The 25,573-nt window shown below is 37.8% G+C and overlaps 1 protein-coding gene across 2 annotated transcripts in view; it reads left to right on the top strand.

Moving 5' to 3' along the window:
- The window catches only part of LOC124805190 (protein tramtrack, beta isoform-like), a 149,460-nt gene that overhangs the window by 2,812 nt on the left and 121,075 nt on the right, over positions 1-25,573 (top strand). For both annotated transcript variants that reach the window (XM_047265687.1, XM_047265686.1), the window contains exon 4: positions 4,849-4,959. In XM_047265687.1, coding sequence (XP_047121643.1) covers positions 4,849-4,959 — 111 coding nt within the window. The remainder of the gene's footprint in view (positions 1-4,848; positions 4,960-25,573) is intronic.

Below are 25,573 nucleotides of genomic sequence, written 5' to 3'. Positions count from 1 at the left end.
CTTCGCATTTGTGCTACTGTAGTTAATAAAAATGAACGAGATAGATATTACTGATACTCTAAATGAACCACTGGATAGTGATGTTGATGATGTAAGTGGAAGTGACAACAATTGATCCAAACTGTTTCAATACTTAGCATGAATGAAACTACTGAAATTAACTGGTAAAGATACTGAATGATCAAAAACTAAGATATTAAAGAAATGTTCTATTTTTCATAAATGAGGTAGTCATTCAGCTGAAAATGTTACAATGAAATCTCCACACAAGTTATGTCTGCAGAAATTTTTATACAGAATTTAAATTGTTTCTTAAAATTTTGAAGTATAGCTTATTTTGTGTTCAAATGTAAAGTTTCAGCTGTTTAGCTTATATTTGTTGCTGTGTTACTGATGTATAGGGCTTTGGAAAAGTATATTTTTCACGTTCTGCATTTTGTGCACTTCCCTGATTTTGATGTATATGTATAAAATTTTTAGGTGTGCCAGTTGTGTGTTAAAATAATTCTTTTAAGTATTCAGAGGTTCATCAGCCAGCCATTATCATACATTTCATGCAAAGATTGCAATTTTTATTTGAAAGGAGGTCACATGTGTGTTAGATTTATACTTGATGCTGTTTATCTTGTGACTGCTTTGTGAAAACTTGTAGCAGATCTGAAACAGAATCTTGTAATTTTTGTTAAAGGAACATTTTGCTTTTGTGATCTGTGAGGTATCAAACATTAAATTAGCACAAATATTATTTCTTTTGGTGATTAATAATTTGTTTCTCTGCGGGTTCATGCATGGTTGTATGCGTCAAGTTATAATTCACTTCTTAGTGTTTTATCTGCACTGTCAGTTTAACAGCCAATTCATAAATTTCATAATGGATACCAAATGTGTAGTCTAACATCCCCTGGCCTCACTCATCACAGAGATGTTGCAACCTTAATTGTCTGTTTTGTATTTGATGCCACAGCCATATTTTTATTAATAGACAGTTCCATCTTTCATCTAGGCTGTTAACATAATAACTGCCGTTTACACTACTGGCTATTAAAATTGCTACACCAAGAAGAAATGCAGATGATAAACAGGTATTCATTGGGCAAATATATTATACTAGAACTGACATGTGATTACATTTTCATGCAATTTGGGTGCATAGATCCTGAGAAATCAGTACCCAGAACAACCACCTCTGGCCGTAATAACGGCCTTGATACGCCTGGGCATTGAGTCAAACAGAGCTTGGATGGCATGTACAGGTACAGCTGCACATGCAGCTTCAACACGATACCACAGTTCGTCAAGAGTAGTGACTGGTGTATTGTGACAAGCCAGTTGCTCGGCCACCATTGACCAGATGTTTTCAGGTGGTGAGAGATCTGGAGAATGTGCTGGCCAGAGCAGCAGTCGAACATTTACTGTATCCAGAAAGGCCCGTACAGGAACTGCAACATGCGGTCGTGCATTATCCTGCTGAAATTTAGGGTTTCCAGGGATTGAATGAAGGGCAGAGCCACGGGTCATAACACATCTGAAATGTAATGTCCACTGTTCAAAGTGCCGTCAGTGTGAACAAGAGGTGACCAGTGGCACCCGATACCATCACACCGGGTGATGCGCCAGTATGGCGATGACGAATACACGCTTCCGATGTGCGTTCACCGCAATGTCGCCAAACACGGATGCGACCATCATGATACTGTAAACAGAATCTGGATCTATCCGAAAAAATGTCGTTTTGTCATTTGTGCACATTTGTGCACCCAGGTTCGTCATTGAGTACGCCATCGCAGGCGCTCCTGTCTGTGATGCAGCGTCAAGAGTAACCGCAGCCATGGTCTCCGAGCTGATAGTCCATGCTGCTGCAAATGTAGTCGAACTGTTCGTGCAAATGGTTGTTGTCTTGCAAACGTTTCCGTCTGTTGACTCAGGGATCGAGACATGGCTGCACGATCCGTTACAGCCATGCGGATAAAATGCCTATCATCTTGACTGCTAGTGATAAGAGGCCGTTGGGATCCAGCGCGGCATTCTGTATTACCCTCCTGAACCCACAGATTCAATATTCTGCTACCAGTCATTGGATATTGACCAGTGCGAGCAACAATGTCGCGATATGATAAACTGCAATTGCGATAGGCTACAATCCGACCTTTATGAAAGTCGGAAACATGGTGGTACACATTTCACCTCCTTACACGAGGCATCACAACAATGTTTCACCAGGCAACCCCGGTCAACTGCTGTTTGTGTATGAGAAATCAGTTGGAAACGTTCCTCATGTCAGCAAGTTGTAGGTGTCGCCAACAGCGCCAACCTTGTGTGAATGCTCTGAAAAGCTAATCATTTGCATATTACAGCATCTTCTTCCTCTGTAGCACATCATCTTCGTGGTGTAGCAATTTTAATGGCCAGTAGTGTATATTACTTTAGCACCTAATTTTGGCTCTGTGCTGTTTTCAATTGCTTCTTCTATAATTGTAATTTTCTGTTGTAATGCTGTGTGGGCGTATACAGATGTGCATATGCCATTTTAATGTCAGTGCAGTCACAAAGGAAAGGGGCAAGAACAGCATTTCTTACTCATCAGCAAATGTTTTTGCTCATGTCTACTACGATAGCATTAACATGTTAAAATGACGGACACACGTTTGTAAGCATCATACTGGGTGATAGTGTAAAATTATGGCAGTAAGAGTATAACTTGAAAATGACAGTGTTGAAATCATCTGACCTTATAGCATTTGACAGTTATTGTATAAAATCCAATGAGAAAAATGTTATTGTCTTGAGTTAGAAACTGAATTCCTTCAGTCTCGACTTAATGCTGTATAGCAGTTCTCAAAGGTATGGATTTAACGTGAAGCAAAATGTTTGGTATCAAAATAAAAAAGCAGCTTTTGCCATAATTTCTCAGCATTGTTGTTGTTCTTTGTAATAATTTTGATTGCTTGTAATTCTCCTGATATAATTTGATGGTATTCTGTTACATTCCACATTGCAGCCATACTACCATTCAAGTTGTCACACTTCAGAGTGACAATCTTTTCATCTTCTACATTGTATTGATACCGATAGTGATGTTTGTGCTGTCAGTGAGATTGACTGGTGTGCCTTAGCAGCATTTTCATCTTTGTCCATTGTTGAAGTCTTTGGTTTCTTTTGAGTATAACCCTAGACATGGGCCCTTAGAGAGTGATATTGTCTGAAACCAGAACAACTGTCCTCCTCGTGTAACTTATTTCGGGACTAGCTACGGCTTAGTTACCCAGTCTTGAATCCTCATATACACTTCTTTAAAGTCTTTGTTGAACCCCATTATATACTCCTGTAATGACATTAGTCATTCCACGCTATTTGATCTCTCATATTTTCTTCGCAGGGTTGGTGAATGACATACTTCCAGTTGTTCCGTGAAATTATTATTTCCATTAAGGTACAATATTTCAACGGCTGATCCAGCATTCTCCTTCAGGTGTTGGATGTATTGCTGTGATATGTACTCACTGCCTCAATTCTAGCCGGGTGGTGTACTTTCATAAGTCCTCCTTATAGGCGGTTCGATTCCGATTCCCGACATTAGCTGTACTCTTTGATGCCCTTTTGTTTCTCGGAGCTGACACTGATATTCTGCGAAATGCAAATTCTCTCAGTGTTTTCCAGATCTGGTGGGCGTGATCACCAATGAGATCTTAATAAATTGAGTGCCTGACTCCAAGATTCATTTAAATTGAAATCTCCATCCTTGTTTATCAGGTTTTCTGACATTTTTATTTTGGCAGGCTCCTCAATTATACAGTCCCGGAAACTTGGTGTTTACACCACAATACTGCTCTCATTGTGTTTTATTTCATGATTATATTTGAAGCAGTGCTTGGTGACAACTGATTTGCATGGTTGTTGTAGTTGGGCGTGTTGCTGATGTTCCTTGTATCTGTCTTCGACTTTTCTGATATCTGCCACATATAAGATATGGAACGTTTGCCTGGAATGTGATACACACCCAGCTCTCTTCTCTCAGGGTGTTCAGTGTGACTGATGTTTCTGTTTCAACATTACTTGGTTCATTGGTGAATTTTATATGTGCTTAAACTCCCAGTAATTTGAGTGACTGTGACCTTTTCAGCTTTGCTATGTTCATGAGTATTCATTTTCATTCACTATAGGTAATAGGCATTTCTGTAGCTTTTACAAAGTTCCACAGTGTCCTAAGGTGATTCAAAACCAGCCTACTTTCTTGCCCATGGTGTTCTCAGACAAAAGTGACCAGCTAGCATCAGTCAGAGGTTTCTCAGAGCAAAATAATGAACTGTTATTTCATGCATGGGACTAAAGCAGCTATTTGTTGTAGCCAGAATGCATATTTCACTTTGGAGTATTTTGTGTGTAGTTGTAAAGCTTTCTAGCTGATTAAAACTGTGTGTTAGACCAGGACTCAACTCTGGACTCTTTAGCTGCTGAGCACCCAGGTGACCCAGTGTCAAGCTGTACTTCTGCCAGTATCTCTCTATTTTTAATTTCCAAACTTCATAGAAGTTATACTGCCTACCTAGCAGAGGAACTAGCATTCCTCCCAAAAAGATATTGAAATGACTTAACAACAGCCTAGGGGACTGTTTCCAGAATGAATCTTTCACTCTGCATGGAAGTGTGCATGTGTTTGAAACTCTTGGCAGATTAAAAATCTCCCTCCCTCCCTCCTTCCTTCCTTTCCTCCCTCCCCCCTCTTCCTCTCTCTCTCTCTCTCTCTCTCCCTGTGTGTGTGTATGCATGTCTGTCTTTGTTACCTATTTTGATTTTACTAAATTTTGATTGCTGCAAGAGTGTCAAAAGTTATTTCTTTTACATGTCCAGGAACTATTCAACCAACATCAACATCAGCAACATCCGGTTATCATTATCAATGGAATGAAGTTTGTGGATATCAAACTGGTTGTTGAATTCATGTACAGGGGAGAAATAAAGGTAAACGAAGCAAAAGGAAAAATATATCTGGATCAATTTATTTTTCATTATGTAACTTGATATGTTATAATGAACTTAACTGAATTTTTGTAAAATTTTACTGGGATGCTTTTTCTAGTAATTGTCATAAATGCTTCAAAGTAAATAAGTGTGCAGTAAATTACTGCTACACTTAATTTCGATATCTCTTGTGGCAAATTCATAGACTGTAATAGTGTAATAGAATAGGCCATCTTTTGCTGTTATGTGTTCCTCATATTTTTTTCACTATTCTAAGTCATTAGATGTGAGGGACAAGTCTACACATGCGGTGAGGTGCACATGCCATTATTTCAATGTATTTGCCCTCAGTAATATCTCTGGCACCACTAGTAAAGTTTTGCAATCGCGAATTCAATACTTCAGAGATATATCTGATATGATCCATTAAAAATGGTTTTTGAAAATCAGGGATATATGTTTAGTTATTTGTTTGCCACCATTGTGCAACTGTCAACATTGCACCAGTGAGTTTTTGGCAACTTTGAGACATTTATATCGGGCAATATTTTCTTAAAGAAGAAAAAACAAGGCCAGCGTATACAACTTTTTTTGCTCTTTCTTTACCGAAATAATAAAAAAGTGATTCTTGGGCTATTTTCATGTGGATAATTTGAAGCAAAGTCTGCTGGAAAAAATAGAATTTTGGAAAAAAATGTTATGTTTATCTTTTTATGTATCTGGAAGTAATTATGGGATAATGCTGAAACATTGCATGTAGTAACTTATCAATACAAGATCTTAGAATATAAAATTTCCTTCTCCTACTGCTTTTCAGTAGCTTGCAAATTGAGGACAAAGTTGAAGATTTTTCTTAAAAAACCATTTTCATTGGAAATTCCATGTCCTAACCCACCTGAAAACTATGTTTGGGTTTGCAATGCAAGTGTATAAATCACTCTTTAAGAAAGGAGATGTCAATAACTATTGACCTGTTTCACTGCTGACATCATTTTCCAAAATTTTTGAGAATGTTGTGTGTTCTAGAATAGTATCTCATCATAGCAGCAATAGTATCCTTAGCGAATCACGGTTTGGGTTTCAGAAGGGTTGTTCTAATGAGAATGCCATTGTTCACTCAAAAGATATTACAAACATTAAATAATAAACTAATGGTGGCTGGTATATTGTGTGACCTCTCTAAGGCATTTGATTGTGTGAATCCCAGTATTCTCTTGGATAAATTGATGTTGTATGGGATAGAATGTATAGCTAATCAATTGATTATGTCTTACGTAACCAAAAGAAGGCAGAAAGTTGTACTTAGGAATTCAAGCAGTATAGTCCAGGGACATAATTCTGACGGGAGAAATCACATATGGGGTTCCCCAAGATTCAATCTTAGATCCACTACTGTTCCTTATGTCTGTAAACGATCTTCCATCTAGTATACAACAAGCTGAATTTGTTCTTTTTGCAGATAAAACTAGTATTGTAATCAATCCCAGCATACATACAAACACAGAAAGAATGGTAAACAAAGATCTTAAAAGTATCATTGACTGGCTTTCTAGTTTTTTAGTGGCAGGCATAAGACATCCTGTGAAACTTCATTAAATGCCATCTCCGAAAACTGCCTAGAACGTACAGTTGTTAAGCACACTCATGGTGTAATGGCAATTGGACGTAATGGCAACAAGTAGATTTGACCTCTCTTAGTGCCCACATCAAAACTGGTATCAGTAACTATGACACACTTGTGGCAACAAAGATTACCAAAGTACAAAGGACAACTAAAACAGCCAGAAAGATCTATATGTTCTGTAAACTAGATAAAAAACAAAATCAGTAGTGTCTATCAACGAGGAACATGAAACTTTCAGCACTGGGCAGGAGCATGTAGAGGAGCTCTAGCTCAAATTTAAAAGAATAGTTGACCATTCACTGGATAGATATGTGCCCTGTAGAAAAGATCATAATGGGAAGGAAACTCCATGGTATACAGCCACTGTAAACAAACTTCTAAAGAAACAGAGATTACTAAATATTAGGTGTAAAACAAAGCATAGGGCTATAAATAGAGAGATGCTAAATGGAACACATTTGGCTGTCAAGAGATCATTGTGTGATGTCATCAGTGACTATTGTAGCATAATATTTTCAAATGACAATTCACAAAATCCAAAGAAATTTTGGTCATATGTAAAAGCTGTTAGTGGCATCAAAGTTAGTGTCCATTCCCTAGCGAATGAGACAGGAACTGAAATTGAGGATAGCAAAGCAAAAGCTGAAATGCTTAAGTTTGTTTTCAAATGTTCCTTTACAAGGAACACCCAGGAGAATTTCCCTAGTTTAATTCTCGTACCACTGAAAAGATGCATGAAGTAAGTAATAGTGTCAGTGGTGTTGAGAAACAACTGAAACTGTTCAAATAGAACAAAGTTCCAGGGCCCAATGGTATCCCTATTGGATTCTATACTGAATTTATGGCTGAGTTAGTTCCTCTTCTAACTACAATGTATCATAGATCCCTTGAACAGAAAACCGTGCCCAGTTCTTGGGAAAAGGTACAGGTCACACCCATCTTCAGGAAGTGTAGTAGAAATTATCCACAAAACTACTGTCCATTATCCTTGACATCGATTTGTTGTAGAATATTTAGAATGTATTCTGAGCTCAAATATAATTAGGTACCTTAAAGGAATGACCTCCTCAATGCCAACCAGCACGGATTTAGAAAACGTCGATAATGCGAAACCCAGCTTGCACTTATCTTACATACATAGTGAAAGCTTTGGATCAAGGCAAGTTTCTTGATTTCCGAAAAGCGCTTGATTCAGTACTGCATCTACACTTACTGTCAAAAGTACGATCACAGGGGGTATCAAGTGAAATTTTTGACTGGATTGAGGATTTTTTTGGTAGGGAGGACACATCGTGTTATCTTGGATGGAGAGGCATCGTCAGATGACACTTGCTTTTCATGTTGTATGTTAATGACCTTGTAGGCAGTAGTAGAAGCAGGCTCTTTGCAGATGATAATGAAATACTATCTGAGAGAAGCTGTATAAATATTCAATCAGATCCTAATAAGATTTCAGCTTGATGCAGAAATTGGCAACTTGCTCTAAATGTTCAGAAATGAAAAATTTGCACTTCACAAAACAAAAAAATGTAGCGTCCTGTGACTATAATATCAGTGAGTTACTGTTGCAATTGTCCAACTCATACAAATACTTGGGTGTAACACCTTGTAGGGATATGAAATCGAATGATCACATAGATTCAGTCATGGGTAAAGCAGATGGCAGATTCAGTTTCTTGGTAGAATGCGGAGGAAGTGCAACCAGTCTACAAAGGAGATTGCTTAAAAATAACTCATGTGACCAGTTCTAGAATGTGTGGGACCTGTCCCAGGTAGGACTAACAGTGGATATTGAACATATATAGAGAAGGGTAGCATGAAACAGGTTTGTTTAATCCGTGGGAGAGTGTCACAGAGATAGTGAAGGAGCTGAACTGATAGACTCTTGAAGATAAACTATTCTGAGGAAGTACATTAACAAATTTCAAGAACAAGTTTTAAATGATTACTCTAGGAATATACTACAATCACATACGTATCGCTCATGGAGGCATTATGACTATAAGATTAGAATAACTTCTGTACACACGGAGGCATTCAAACAATGATTCTTCCTGCACTCCAAAAGTGAAAGGAACAGGAAGAAACCCTAACAACTGATACAATTGGACACACTCTTTGCCTTGCACCTCACGGTGGTTGGCAGAGTATAGATGTAGATGGTCTCATCCTAAATTGTAAAAAGACAACATATTAAGCTCTGCACAGATGCAGATACTACACCAATGATGAGTGTAACACATGGAGAGGAAATAATAAATAGGGTGGAAATTTCAAAATTCTTATGGGACTTTAGAATTACTGCAAATCCGGGGGAGAGGGAACTCAGTAAGTTGACATATTTCGCGTATTTTCATTCAGTAATCAAACAGTGGAAAATTCAGATTGGAATAATGACAGTATTATGAAAAGGAAAGTTGCTACTCACCATATAGCAGAGGTGCTGAGTCGCAGATAGGTACAACAAAAAAATTGACAGCAAATAAGCTTTTGGCCAAAAAGTCCTTCAGCAGAAATAGACTAAACACACACACACACACACACACACACACACACACACACACACACAAGCACAAATGCAACTCACACACACATGACCACAGCCAGTGACTGCTGAGGTGGCCTCAGCAGCCAGAGAGACTGTGATCATGTGTGTCTGACAGACAGCAAAGTAAATCAAACAATGGGAAATCCAGGATGGAATGTAGCAATACCAGAGAAGGAAAGTTGCTACTCACCATATAGCAGAGATGCTGAGTTGCGATAGGCACAGTAAAAAGATTCACACACTCACAGCTTTCGGCCATTAAGGCCTTGGTCAGCTGTAGACACGCATACACACGTATACACACACTCACACAAATGCAACTTGCACACACGGCTACAGTCTCAGAGAGCTGAAACTACACTGCGAGCAGCAGCACCAGTGCATGATGGGAGTGGCGACTGGGTGGGGATAAGGAGGTGGCTGGGGCAGGGAGGGGGAGGGATAGTATGGTGGGAGTGGCAGACAGTGAAGTGTTGCAGTTTAGACGGAAGACAGGAGAGAAGGTGCGGAGGGGGGAGGGGGTAAGTAGCGGAAAGGAGAGAAATAAAAATAAATTAAAAGACTGGGTGTTGTGGTGAAACGACGGCTGTGTGTTGCTGGAATGGGAATAGGGAGGGGGCTGGATGGGTGAGGACAGTGACTAACCAAGGGTTACGGTAGGATGTATTGCAGGGAAAGTTCCCACCTATGCAGTTCAGAAAAGCTGGTGTTGGTGGGAAGGATCCATATGGCACAAGCTGTGAAGTAGTCATTAAGATGAGGGATATCATGTTTGGCAGCGTGTTCAGCAACAGGGTGGTCCACTTGTTTTTTGGCCACAGTTAGTCGCATGTGCACCAACAGCTTGTTGGTTGTCATGCCTACATAGAATGCAGCACAGTGGTTGCAGCTTAGCTTGTAGATCACATGACTAGTTTCACAAGTAGCCCTGCCTTGGGTGGGATAGGTGATGTTAGTGACTGGACTAGAGTATGTGGTGGTGGGAAGATATATGGGACAGGAATTGCATCTATGTCTGTTACAGGCATAATTATCATCCCAACCTTGTACAAAACAAATCTGTCATGCAAAACAAATCTCCCATGCCTTATCTTTCCAGTCCCCCACCACCTCCCAAAGTCCCACTGTCTGGCCACAGAAAAGCATTCCCCTTGTAACTCAGTACCATCCAGGACTAGAGCAACTGAATTACATTCTCCGCCAGGGTTTCAGTTACTTCTCGTAGTGCCCTGAAATGAGAAATGTCCTGCTCATTATCCTTCCCACACCTCCACAGTGGTATTCCGCCATTCTCCAAGCCTACACAATATACTTGTCCATCCTTACACAACTCCTGCTCCCTCCCAATCCCTTACCTCATGGGTCATACCCCCCCCCCCCCCCCCTTTAATTTTTGAATAGGTTGTGTTAAACTGTCAATAGATGAAATACCCGTAATTCACAATTGTTGCTTTTAGTTGGTAGGTAGGTTGCAGCTTTTGGTTGATAATTTCGAATGAGTGCCAATGTCTGCACATTGCTCATGTGTTCCGATATCACAGAAATCTTTGCCATTGAAAGTTTTGTATGCTTACTATCTGCAAAAGAAGAAAGATCAAGCAGAAGCTGACAGGTAGCGATATCAGAGACAATCGAAACATTAAACACAGAAAAGAAATAAAATTTGGGGTCATCTTCTGTATGCTGTGTGTACTGAAAAATAAGATATCCTTCTTGAATGCAGAAACTCGAGGCTCTTCTGCATTAAGAACTGAGAATCTTATTATTGTCACTTCATCATCATGAGTAGCACCAGGGTCCAAGAAAATATCAGTTTTCGAATGAAAACATTGTATGCAGTTGGAATTTTTACACACAAACGGGATCATGAAACAAATTCCATGTCCCAGTACTCGGGGAGTTTCTAGAAACCTTCAATAAAATCCAAAAGTGGATTATTTTTCTGTGGAGGTGATTACAGTAACCCATTGTGGGTCAGATGACAAGCAATGATAAAATGTAAAAAGTGGATAACTACTGCAGGGAACTGTGCAGTCCATCACTAAGGACTAGTCTCATGTGCAGGTTAACAGCATGCCTTAAATTTACAGTTATTCGGGGTGTATATTACCCGGGGCAACTAGGAAATCCGGGAAAGACCCGGGAATTTTTTCATCCGGGAGAAAACCGGGAAAAACCCGGGAATTTTTTATTGTTTTAGTTTTCAGTTAAATTTTTCTAACTTTGACTGGTAAGAACCAATACTCTAACAAAGGATATTAATGTATCTCGCTACTGCAAAATAATACTGCACCAATTAAAAGCAAACGAGAGAAAAAAAAAACACGAAAATAAAGCTTAAGTACTAAAGGCAATGCACCATTTACAACAACAAAACACAGTGCTCACACAAGCGTTTGCCAACAGCAAAATGTGTCAAAAGGCTTTAGGAAGACTATGCAATGTTTCATAACAACAAATAGCCTTCGATGAACGTGATGTCACAACTGTTTACATTAGATTCGTTTGAGTGGTTGCGAGCGAGCTTATGCGCATGTGCACTTGAGCTGCGTTTGAGAAGTGCCTTCTCCCGCTTCTGGCTACAGAAGTGTGGCATTTAGCAGTATAAGCAATAGCAGCAATCAGCCAGATGCTATCCGGAAAAATTTTACTGGTGCGCCTAAGCTGCCAGATTCACGTATGCGGAACAGGCCGGGAACTAGGGGGCGGGGGCATAGGTATCTGACCTGGGCGGAAGTTTCAGAGGAGGGGGGGCTAAATTTATATTGTTGAGGAAATGGACCTTGTTTCACAAAGTGCCTAGCATCCAGCGCACGTTGGTATATCGATTACTCATATGATTTTGAACGCATCCCTGTTAGTTTTTGAACATTTTTGAACAAATTCTAAGTTGGTTTCTGAAATAATTGTAAGCTGATTTTTGAATGCGTGCATAGTGTACGTGATGTCTCTGCTAGGGGAATCCCCGTTGCATCTAGAAATAAACTTTCCTGCAGACCAAAGGCGATGGGTCTGTACGAGCTGAGCGGAATAAAGCCGAATGGGTGAATGCCAATTGCCGTTTATGTGGTTGATTGGGTTTGCAAATGATCAGTGTTGTTATAACTACTAGCGAATTCCATAGATTCAGACTAACAGAGTGGAAACAAATGACTAAAAGGAATAACAGGCAACAAATATTGCATACTGTCTCCTCCGTGTATCCAGGAAAATGAAATTTTGACAGAAAATTTTTGTCCAGACCGCTACACTACTAAGGGCCAGTTATACAGTCCCCAGCTACCAGCCGCTAAAGTTTTATTCTGGGGGTAGTACGGAAAACGCGCTGTACGAACACGTAATAATGCCTAACAGGAGAATAAATGCGGGATAACTAAACTGGTGATAGTGGCTGGGTTAGTGAAGTTAACCAGGGAATAAGTTTTGACACTGGCAGGAGTAGTTACTGAATTAATGATGACAAGATTGTTTGTTAGAACGAGGAAGGAGAAGAAACGGGACTCACACAAATTACGGAAGAATATGACGATTCCAAATTTGTATAAAAATTTCGTACCACTATTTTTCGATCTAATGCTTCATAAGCTAGAGAGTATGAATGAAATGTGAAACTATTTCCTAACATAAAACTTTTTGCTTGTAGTAGGCCTAATAGGCATTTGATATTGGTACTTTGTGAATTATATTCTGTCGTGTTATAAACATAACCATTCTTGCCAAGGCAGTCTAGTTTATTTGGTGTGTGTAACAATTGCTGCAGTATTAGGCAGGCCTATTTTGTTTTATCTAGCAGTGACAAAATACACGTAATCAGATCGAGAAACCACGCCATTCTTGGGTACAATTTGTATTAACAGCTTTTTTAGTATTAGACAACATTTCGTTTTTTCAAGTGGCAAAACGTTTAATGAAGTTTGATGATGAGATAATAGATCCTTTCACAGAAAGGAAAGGACACCATGTAAAACTGCAGCAAGGTTAGAGAGAAAAAAAGCTGGGACGTAAGGATTGAAGAAATGTGTACCGTCTTGCTTGTCACTTGTCTTTACTAATTTTATGTATCCTATACTTAATTTTATGTCACACAAAACAGCAAGTTATTAGCTAATAGGCAGTAAAGACTGCAAATTTTCTGAAGAGTTCTTGTTCTGCCAGTTACAAATAATCCCATCCAGTATTAATTGCGAGATTTTTTAAAAGAGGGGCAGGATGTCAAATCGGCTGACTGGGAGCAGGAGAGGCACCACAGGACATTTCAATTTCGACTGTCCTGAATATAGTTTGATGGCACCCATTACAAAATATTACATGTTTGAGTTCCACAGATCGAAATACAGAGACGTGCGATAGAAGACTGCTGTGTGAAGAAGCGTGGCACTGCACTTCGGCACACTTAAGACCAAATAACATGTTTTACGTTCCCTTGAACATAGACGTTTTATGTATCAGACTCTTCAGAAAGATGTGCGCTACAAAATGAAGATATTTTATAAAAGTTGATTTTTTAAATTTTTGGCTTCCAATCTCAAACGCTCGAGGGAGGGGTAGCGCCACTATCTAGTATTGCCCCGGTTTGGAAATATCGTAGATCCGGACCTGATGCACAAAGCAGTCTGAGTTGTAGTGGGGAGGTGGTAGCGTCCACATAACCCGTGTTTACGTTAAGTGATTTTGCTGTTTCCTCTTCGTTTATTGCTCTCACGTCAAATGAAAACAAAATGGTTGTCTTGGCTGCGAGCTATCAAGTGAATTAAAATACATTCACATAATTACGGAAGGCTAAAATATGTTGTTAGTTTCGGATTGTATTTTGTTTCCACCTTTCTGACAGTCAAGCATTGATCGCTTTGCAGAACAATGAAGTTATTTTTGTTGGTTTGTTAAAGAAATTTGACTTTTGTTAATCTTTTCTGCTGAGACAGTCAATTTATTTGAAATGAAGTGTTTAATTCCACACTATTGGCTAGTTTCAAGTGTTAGCTGCATTTCAAGGTCACATTTTCATCTTCTAGCACATATGGCATTATGCCTTAATAAAGAACCAACAGTAATACAGTACTGTTACTCCAAGAAAATTTACATCAGAATCTGGACATACGAATGTGCACTTTAAGCCGAATGATGCATTTCAGTATGGTTCACAAAATTCCCACGCTCTTGGAGTATCCTCTAATATCTTGTTTCCTTTATGACATAATGTAAGATCTTTTAATGTTTTACATGTACGAACATATGGGCTTCCTGCGTCATCGTAGCTGCGCAAGCGCGGCGACGCTTGTTATCTGGCGCTCTCTGGCAACTGCTGAAACGAACCTATTTCTAACAGGTCGCGGGAAAATATTCTGAATAGTTCTTTGAAAAGTGTTACTTTCAAAGTAAATTTCCTTTTACGCAAGAACAACTCTGTGGGCGAATGTCCGATGAATTTCTTAAATCACAGAGCGTTTGACTATCTTTCAAAAATCAAATCTTTGAGGACGACCATTTACAATATTTTCGAGCCCGGAAAATCGGACATTTATGTCGTCGTCAAAAATTTCACTGGCACTTTGTGTGATATATCTCTTGCAGCTTATTAGTCTTAGAGACCAATATTATATGTAAAAGCTTTTCTTTTCTTGTAGCAACGCTATGTATATTAATTTAAACCATTACCTTTTCCTATTTGTGTGTTAGCGATACTTAACAGTGATGTTGCTTTTGGCTGACTACATCATGTGTCCTATGCTCTGACTATCCGCTGTCATCGGCCGGCTACAAAAGCGCATCGCAATTTTTATTTCAGTCCTTCGGAAAGTAACGTGCGGTGTTTGGTGGAGTTGGAATTTATACTTTCGTTATACGAAAATATGCTGTGTGCAGGTTGCTGCACATCAGACATCTTTCCAAAACGTGTTTTTTTTCCCCTGAGTTTAGTTTTCTGAAGTTCCTGGAAATTATACGCTGGTCTATAAAACCACAACAACTGAAAGGATTGATGAGTTCTACAGTTCTGAGGAAAAAGTGTATCTTCATGTGGGAGAAAGTGTATTTTTAACCGGGAAATCCGGGAATTTTTTTTTTTCTCATCCACGTATGCACTCTGTTATTACCTCCTATAATGGTACAGTCGGTCAGGCAGACCTGACATCACATGTGATACAGGGGGTGTCTGGAAAGTAACTCATCATGCTTTAATTAAATTATTGATCGGTTTTTGTACCTCAGCTTAAAAATTCTTCAAAGTATGGCCATTCTGCATCAATACATTTTTGCCAGCACGATTTCCATGTGTCATAAGCTTTCTTGTACATCTCAATTAGGATACTCTTCAGGGAAACTGCCGAAGTAGCTTGCATGTTGTCCACTGACTTGAAATACTTTCCTTTGAGGTCCCTTTTCAGCTGAAGAAACAAAAAGTGTCTTGACAGGGCTGGGTTGGGACTGTAGGGTGGCTGCAGCATTGTGGTCACCCTGATCTGGGTCAGGCAGGCCATGACAACAAAGACGAAGTGAACCAGTGCATTGTTGCGGGGGAGCTTCCACAAAGCGCAGAACTCCTTGATAATACAAGCAACCCAGTGAGTCAACATCTGGAGTGCTTCCTTATAAAATTAAGTGGTGATGGTCTGGTCATGGGGTACTAACGCCTTCAGAGGGGGAAAAACTTGTGGGAAGAGAGAGAGAGAGAGAGAGAGAGAGAGAGAGAGAGAGCACAGACTTCACCCAGGACATGCAAGCCTTGTGTTTATTGGTCCTGTTGTCTTCAGAGCAGCACTTCATAAATTGAAATATTCTTCAAAGGAGTAAAAGCAGTGATGCTGTAAATATGACTTTAGAGATTTTCCAAAGGTAATAACTATTATGTTTTCAGCAAGTTTGTTGTAAAGCTTAACTCCCATGTGAAAAGTACCTTTTTAGCACAGACCTGTGCTGATAGGAGTTATATGTAAGTTTCTGTTTTGTGTGGGAAAGTGATGATGTATATAAGATTTTTTGCAGTCTGCAGTCCTTACCTATTTACCTATTACATTTATTTTAAAGAATAAAAGGATTTCCATATTGTATACACATAGTAATGGAGGAATGTCAGATTTCTTAAACAGAGGTTTACAAGAGTCTTTAGGCTTGCACCCAAACAAAATTGTAATGGCCCTTTTTTTGTAATTCAGAAGTTCTATTAGCTGTTTCAGAGTTTCCCCAGAAGGTGAACCCATATCTGAGACGAGAATGAAAGTAGGCATGATATGCATTCATTATTGTTTTTTCATTACAGCATGATTTTAATGAGCAAAGAGGGTAACATGTTTTGCTCAGTTCTGCATTGAGATATTCAATATGCTTATTCCATCTGACGTTGCTCTGCAGCCAAAGTCCTAAGAATTTGGTTTCAGTACTGTAACCAACTGGTTCGTCATTGGTAGAGACTGATGGGTTGGTGGGGCGAAGGTGTCGTGCCATTCTATACTCTGCCTCTGAATTTGGATTGTACTGAGACTCATCCCCAGTAATCATGTTGTCCAGGAAATTGGGATAATATCCCCAGTAATCGTGTTGTCCAGGAAATTGGGATAGTATTCAGAGTGTTCCTCGAGTTCTTTGCCATTCTTGCACGGTGTTGCTTTTGTGCATCAGGGTCATTCCATGTCAAAATATGCAATAATTCTAGGATTTGTATCCCTATATATCAGATTTTCGCAAAACTTTGCACATTTGCTTATAACATGGGAACTTCTGCAAAATCTTATTTGTCTCAGACTTCGACTTTATTTTATATCAAATTTTAAATGTGGTGTTATTCTGATAGCTTGCTCTGTAAGAATGTCAGTGCTAAATGGTACTTATCTACATAAATGCCCATGATTCAGATGTTTATGAAGCTTTTGATTTTGAATTTATTTCAGAAGCTACGTAAGGCATATACTTAACAGATGTTGAGTTATTGAAGCAGTAAAGTTACAAAGAAAATTTTTTATGCAAGGGTATCAAATTAGCATATTTAAGTTTAACTCATTCTGGGCAGGCAAGTTAATCTTTAAGTGTGAAAATTTATTTCCTTTCGCAAGACAAAGTCAGTAATTTTTTAAAGACAATATATATGATTTATGTGTTCAGCCAACCACCTACTCAAAGTGATTAAAAAGTTTTCTTGGACAGCAATAGCTTTTTGAAACTTTTATAGGCATGAAAACAATGCAACTTGCTGAATTTCATTGTTGAGAATAACTGGCATGCAACAGTTAGTCTATTTGGCCTCAGTTGCTCTTTATCTTTCTGTGAGACAGGTCATGTCTGTTAAGTCCTATTATTCCACTTGTATAAAGTGTTTTATATGAATTAGTGCACAGTTAATTGTAATGGAATATGTGAATTCATGCACTGCTGGCAACTTACTAAAAACACCTTGTCATTTGACAACCTATACCTTTGTAAAAACTCTACAAAAAATAGAAGAGCTGAGTGAAGAGTGAGATTTGATATTGCTGCGATCCAATATAAGCTTTCCACAAGATCAAGAAAGTGCTACTGTATGTGGACATCGCAGATACCATTACTTAAAAAGTTTTTGAAAGTTATCAAAGAACTTGCTGTGATTCTTTCAAAAAACACAAACAGTTAAAAAAAAATCCTTGAGGTCAGCTTGCTAATCTTTGTCTTAAACATTAAGTGCTAAAAGAATCTATGTAAAACCAGGCCAAAATCTGTGCACAACATATCATAAGATTTGTGAACAAAAAACTGACACCAGTGATAGAAATTAAAGTTATGCAGATGACCCAGAGGTGACATTTCACAAATCAGTACCAAAAAGTCAAAGTATTGAGGACGGAAGTAAAACTTTGTATGATTTGGGGTGCTGTCCCTTTAAACTTCACACCATTCCAAATCATATGGCAAAAAGAAGCTAGAAAAAGTGATGCATGTTTTGGGAAGAAAAGTTTGCCGGGCATTAGATTGCAGTATTGAAGATTCTGACCATAGAGAAGAAACATTTGATGATGAAATTGTTACGAAAACCAAATAATTTCATGTGTTGCTATTGTTAATGAAAGAAAAAGTGGCTAATGTACAAGTACCTGAAAAATTCACATTTTAACTTTAGCTCCACGCTCTTGGTCAAAAGAAAACAATGTCAGAATTCAATGTTAATGAGTATGTGGTTCAACAAGCAAGGAAACTGAAAATGAAAATGGGTATTTTATCAATTCCTAAACCAAAAAAGGGGGGGGGGAGTTATTGCTGATGAAGTGGTAAAGATTGTCACTGATTCCTAACAAAATGATGAATATACTCAAGTGTTACCAGGAGCAAAAGACAAAAGTTAGCATTCAGGACTCGTCCTTTGCAACTTAAGAGAACTGTAATCTTGTTTTAAATGGGAGAATCCAAACATTTAACATTGGTCTTTCAAAATTTTGTTCACTAAGACTGAAGTGGTGTAGTCTAGCTGATGCTGCCAACACTCATTCAGTGTGCTTTTGGATGCGGAATACATTGAAGAAACATACAATGAACTTATAAAATTTCTTGTATGTGACTCTGTAAGCTATGACTGCATATTTAATCACTGTGATAATTGTCCCAATGATGACAAACTGTCAGAATCGTTAAAACAGAAATTAGCTTACAAAGATGCCGGTGATGAAATTGTGTTCAGCCAGTGGATAAACACAGATCATTGGGCAGAATTGGTAAAGCAGTCTGCAGCTGTTGGTGAATACATAGACTTGTTGATAACAGAATTACAGGCACTTAAACCACGTTCATTTATATATAAGTTTCAGTCAAAATCATTGAAAAACAGAAAGAAAATCTAAAACCAATTTTGTTAGTGGACTTTGCTGAAAACTACAGTTACCATTGGACAAGTAACAGCTGTACACTCCATCCTGTATGTGTTTATGTGGCAAATGAAGAAATTAAATTGATAACAGTGAACCACTGCCTTATAAGGGATGATGGGGAACATGGTTGTAGGATTTGTAAATGCTTTCCAGAGAGAGATGGTTAAGTGGCTGGCAGAGCATACCCGCAAGTGAAGAAAGTGATTATTTGACTGATGGATGTGCTGCTCAATATAAGTATTTATTTATTTAATCGTGTGGCTAGGGCCCTCCGTCGGGCAGGCCGTTTGCCGGGTGCCAGTCTTTCAATGTGACGCCACTTCGGCGAACTGCAGTCGATGAGGATGATAGGGTGATGATGAGGACAGCACAACACCCAGTCCCTGGGCAGAGAAAATTCCCCGAGCCAGTTGGGAATCGAACCCGGGTCCAGAGAATTGACAATCCGTCACGCTGACCATTCAGCTACCGGGCCGTGATATAAGTATAGAAAAAGCTTTAAAAATTTGTGTGAGCACAAAAACGATTTTTCTATTGATCCTGAGCATTCCTTTTTTGCTACTAGCCATGGTAAATCTGTGTGTGATGGTTTAGGAGGAACTATAAAATACATATTGAGAAGAGTTAGTGTTCAACTAGTGGATGATGCACAAATAACAACTGCATCTGGTGTTTATGATTTCTGCAAAGCTAATATTGACAAATGTTTTTTTCACTTCTTAGAGAAAGTCAGTGTAGGCTTGCTTTGCAAGAACATCGAGAAGAGATTTTCAGCAACCTGCACAATACCTGGTACCAGGAATTTTCACCATTACAAACCACTTTCTTGTGATTCGTTAGAGATTAGAAGAATAATTTCTTCTGCAAAGCCTTGTTTTCTTTTTTTTTTCTTTTTTTTTTCCATTTAGTGAAAATGCTCCACAATGGACATGCACTTGTCCTCAACAAAATTCTCTTGCAGCAACTGTGCATGATGACAGGTGGTACTTTGCCTTCGTCAGAAATGTCTATGGTGAAGAAGGAGATGTTGAACTACCTTTTCTTCACTCATCTGGACCAACAGTGTCATCCTTTTTTCCTGAAAGGAAGACTCTTGTTATGTGCCTTTGGAAAAATTTTATGGGCTGTTGGTGTACCTAAATCAACATCATTAGGCAGAATGTATTACTTTAATGAAAAAGGTATGAAGTTAATAGAATATAATTTGACACAGTGGATTAAAAATAGAGATGCTTGTAAGAAGTTTCATTGATAGTTTAAGGGATCTTTACCGCTGAACATGTACTTTTGTAAGGGATCTTCACTGCTGAACGTGCGCATTTTAAATTAACATTAGTGTGGCTAGAATGATGATTATTTAAAGATGCTAATTTAACACCCTATATAAAGTTAACCCTTGTAATGAAAATTTTTCAATTAAATTTATAACTTTGGCTCTGTACTTTCATGAGACATCCTTACTATATCTTGATGCAATAATTTACCAACAGCCGTATGTATTGTAGTAATTTATTTTATGAACTTCTTATGTGCTACCAGTTTCAGTATTACATTGATGCCATCTTCAGGCCAAAACTGGTAGCACATAAGAAGTTCATAAAATAAATTTCTACAATACATACGGCTGTTGGTAAATCATTGCATCAAGAAATACATGCCAGCCGTTGCCCATGGTCCATAATGGGTCAACGAATATCGTTTCTATAGGTTGTCAGTTTACATAATCTGATTTGAATGATCTTCTGAACAAAGATGTGATATACATACGTTAAATAAACATACATCCAATATCTATCAAATCTCGGGGTGCCTTTTCTTCTTCTTGCCCCCCCCCCCCCCCCCCCTTCAGAGTTTCGATAAAAATGAGTCTTGTATCAACTGTCGGAAAGTGTTTTACATATTTAAAAATTGTTTTTTAGACCACGACAACTGAAGTTGACTTTCTGTATTTCCATACGTCAAGAATAGTTATAAATTTTTTTTCTAGTAAAGATACACCCCTTCTGTGACATCTGGAGAAATACGACAGTGATGTGTGTTATTATTATTATTATTATTATTATTATTGTTATTGTTATTATTATTATTTTTGTCTGAAGTAATGCTATCCAAATGACAAACTTCAGTGTGGAGAAATTTTGCACTGGACTATTACCATGCAGAAAGTAACAAGCACATAAGAAGTTCATAAAATAAATTTCTACAATACATACGGCTGTTGGTAAATCATTGCATCAAGAAATACATGCCAGCCGTTGCCCATGGTCCATAATGGGTCAACGAATATCGTTTCTATAGGTTGTCAGTTTACATAATCTGATTTGAATGATCTTCTGAACAAAGATGTGATATACATACGTTAAATAAACATACATCCAATATCTATCAAATCTCGGGGTGCCTTTTCTTCTTCTTGCCCCCCCCCCCCCCCCCCCCCCTTCAGAGTTTCGATAAAAATGAGTCTTGTATCAACTGTCGGAAAGTGTTTTACATATTTAAAAATTGTTTTTTAGACCACGACAACTGAAGTTGACTTTCTGTATTTCCATACGTCAAGAATAGTTATAAATTTTTTTTCTAGTAAAGATACACCCCTTCTGTGACATCTGGAGAAATACGACAGTGATGTGTGTTATTATTATTATTATTATTATTATTATTATTATTATTGTTATTGTTATTATTATTATTTTTGTCTGAAGTAATGCTATCCAAATGACAAACTTCAGTGTGGAGAAATTTTGCACTGGACTATTACCATGCAGAAAGTAACAAGTAGAAAAAGTTTCATGAAAATCTGAAGCAGTGGGTGTCACGTATGGTGATCTTACTTAGAATTATATTTTTCATCACAACACGAACTATTGTGATTTCAGATTTATTTGTGTATCCATTTGTAGAAAACCCATTAATAATTTTATTTTATTAAAATGTGTACTGTCTTGAGAATTATTTAAGATCAATTATAAGTTCCCACCAGGTTGGAGAAATGTGATATAAGCATTTTTCAATGTGTCTGTACTTAATTCCGGAAATTGGAAAGTAAAACATATTAATTTTTTTGTATTGTTCTTTGTAACTTTACTGCTTAAATAATTACATGTCTGTTAAGTGTGCGATTCTCTTAACTTACGAAAAAAAAAATCCATATCAAAATCTTCAAAAAGTACCATTTGGCATTTTGACATTCTTGCAGAGCCCTGTTGTCAGAATATTGCTACATTTAATATTCTATATAAAAAATGTTTGATCCTGAGAGCAAAAAGATTTTGCACAAGTTCTTATGTTATTAGTATAAGCAAATGTGCAAAGTTTCATGAAAATCTAAGATGATGGGTGACGTGACCTGCGTGATTTGATGTCAAAGCTCTCCGCACAAGTTTTGCACAAATCTTCCATATGGGAAAGTCTTCTGATAGGATCTTGTGAAAAAACCATTTTCGGCAAATCCAATTATTCCAACATCAAGCAGACAATCATTCAGTGGTCTGAATTCAGTAAATGTGCACACGAGTCATATAGTTGTCTGTTCACAATGCTTGGGCCTCGTCGGCAACCTCTTCCCGACCTTCTCTAAACATCTTGTGTCACCTGTTTGACTGCGATCTGGAAAGGCAATCGTACCTGAAGGCCTCATTCAGCAATCCCAAAGTTTTCAACAGCATCTTGATGAGCTTCTCGTAAAACGTAGTTTGGGTTCAGCTGCCACAGACTGGTCGTGTGTGTGTGTGTGTGTGTGTGTGTGTGTGTGTGTGTGTGTGTGTGTGTGTGTGTGTTGCATTTCTGTGTGTGTGTTTTTTGTCTATTTTTGACAAAGGCCTTGTTGGCCGAAAGCTTATTTATTTTGTTACATTCTTTTTGTTGTGCCTATCTGCAACTCAGCATCTCCACTATGTAGCGAGTAGCTACTATCCTTTTCATAATATTGTTACCTTCCATCCTGAATTTTCCAGTGTTTGATTTCACATAAAACTTTTATCACATTGTATTGCTCCAAAGTTTTCTCCATTGTGAATTCAACGCGAGCACTTCATTGAGGTTCACAGAAAAAGCCATCCTAGCCCTCCAAGAGCACGGGAAAAATTGAGTAACCTATCGCTGGAAAGCTAATGCCCCCCCCCCATGGTTGCGCCACAAAAAAATGAAGTGCATTCATTTCTGGACATCCTGTATGCATTACAGCTGAACTGAAGGTGTGTAAGTCCCTTGAAGGCTTAGAAATCGTTCTAATAAAATGGCTTCTTGGGAAACCATCCTAGTAAACTGTAATCATGAAATAATGCAAATATTCCCATTTTCAGAAATTTGTTTTGATTGAAAATCACCCCGAACCTCAAGATTTAGGATTTCAGTGCATTGAATGATCGCTAGGATCACTTGGGGGAAAAGTAAACTACATAACCTCTTATCAAAATGTTCCATAACCTCTTATCAAAATGTAAGTAGATGAGGCAATCTACCGTATCTTCCTTCGTTGTCGGCATTGTCGTTGTTACCGTGAGGCACCGTTATACCAAGTGGCAAGGCGCGTCGATCTTAAGAGCATGAGATATAGTAACCTTAAGTCGTTGACAACACACAACGGTCACGGTAGAACCTGATTTCAGAATAGCTGCAGTAGTTAGGATCTACGAACTACCCCCTCTTGACCAGGTCCCCAAAACTTAACTCGTAACGAGATCCCTTCGAAGGAAATTGCCATAACGATCATCTATAAAGGCTTCCTACAACGATAAGAAATGTTGCAGTTCATGGAATAACAACAGATACGACCAAACTATCTTGTTTCATCTGTTTTATTTAATGTAACTTTGTTCACAGTTTTATTTCGCATTCACTACTGGGTCATTCCATGTCAAGTCACCCAGGCCTTGACACCAACCATGTCAGATTTTGATGAAACTTGGTACAATTACTTCTTTTATCATCCTGAAAGCACTTGTAAAATTTTTTTGCTCTATCTCTTATAGTTTTTTTTATAAATTTTTAAAGTTTTTAGATTTGGCGTTGTTTCAGCAGTCGGAAATCGTAACTTAAACGTGTCCTCACAACTAAAAAAATTTGTATGTTAAAGAATACTCAAGATATCAGTTTGAAATTTTGGAATAAGTTTGTGTATTATATCTAAATGTTAAAAAACTACAATAAAGATATATTAAAATCGTCCAAATGAAAAAAAAATTACAAATAGTTGTTGGGTTTTTTTTTGTTTAGTTTTACAAAAACTGCAATATCTAGAGTCTCAGATCTGATAGAAAGCTCAAATTTGTTTTAAAATACTCTTAATTGTATAGGCTATTAGATAAAAGAAAAATTATGTTGGCTTTTTAACCTGTTCAATAGTTATCTAATTTTTTAAATAATATTAATTATATTTTAAAAATAAAAAGTGCCAAGTGACTTAGACACCAAAAATAAGTTTTTGTCTTCTTGGAGTAACAATGTATGCTCGGATTTTGTTTTGTTATTCCTGTGTTTTGAAGTAAAAAATTATTACAGTGTTAAATAGTGCTTGGATAGTATTTTATTAAGTTTATTCGAGATTTCAGTAAGTACTGTTACTTAGTTTACAGAGATTCTTTTCCAATATCCTATAAAAGTAACCAGAACAGTAATCAGACCAAAAGTGAAATCAGTATGTCAGATATTCAAACCTGTAGCGTAGGGTTATTTAAAAAATCTGACTGTTTCCAAACAACCTACACACCTTCAAAAAAGTTACAACCGGCACCTGAATTGAGTGAGGAAGAAAAAAATTTGATCCACTTACGATCTGGAATGAATCTGTGTGAATTTAAGAATATATGTTCACACCACAGCTGCTACTTTTTAAATGTTTTTGAAAAGTATCAAACAACATGTGTAGACCCACTAAAAAAAACACAAAAAGCCCATCAAAAGTCGTTGAGAAGTGTAGGCTTGGATCTTTCTAAACAATTACTGATAAAAAATAGTAGCATAAGACGTGGACAAAAGCTTTGCTCAACATGTCGTAACTTTTGTGAGGAAAAATTAAGAGTTGAAGTCAATGAAAGTGAAACAGATGATGAAGTCATGGTTGAATTAGAATCATTGGAATCCAGAAATGAATCCCTCGTACAAACAAACATTGCTCTTGATAATTTAGATTTAACACCGATAAAGCTTCATGGCTTGTCAGAACAAAGTAAAGGGTCTTATTTTAAAAGGAAGGTTAGTAGTACTGAAAAGACTGCAAAAAAGGCGGTTTCAAAAGCATTAAAATATGATGCACCAAGTTCTGATGATGACGAAGAAGATACAAGTGTGGTTGAGAAAGCAAAGGATTTTGATGTAATGATTTCTCTTATGAAAGAGAAGATGTCATCTGTTGGAGGTCAGAAAAGTCCAGATTCTGACCTTGGCTCCAGATTCTTGGAGTCGAAATAAAGTGATGAAAGAATTTAATGTAAGTGAGTACATGGTGCGACAAGCTAGAAAGCTAAAATCTGAAAAGGGTATTTTGGAAACTCCTGGTCCAAAAAGAGGTAAAACTCTTTCTGAAAATACAGTAAGACTTGTAACAGATTTTTATGAAAAGGACGAAAGTTCCAGAGTGCTACCTGGAACAAAAGACAAAGTAAGTGTTCAAAAAAATGT

Source organism: Schistocerca piceifrons, chromosome 7 (assembly GCF_021461385.2).
Source record: "Schistocerca piceifrons isolate TAMUIC-IGC-003096 chromosome 7, iqSchPice1.1, whole genome shotgun sequence".
NCBI lineage: Eukaryota > Metazoa > Arthropoda > Insecta > Orthoptera > Acrididae > Schistocerca > Schistocerca piceifrons.
This window is presented reverse-complemented; position numbering and strand designations above follow the sequence as displayed.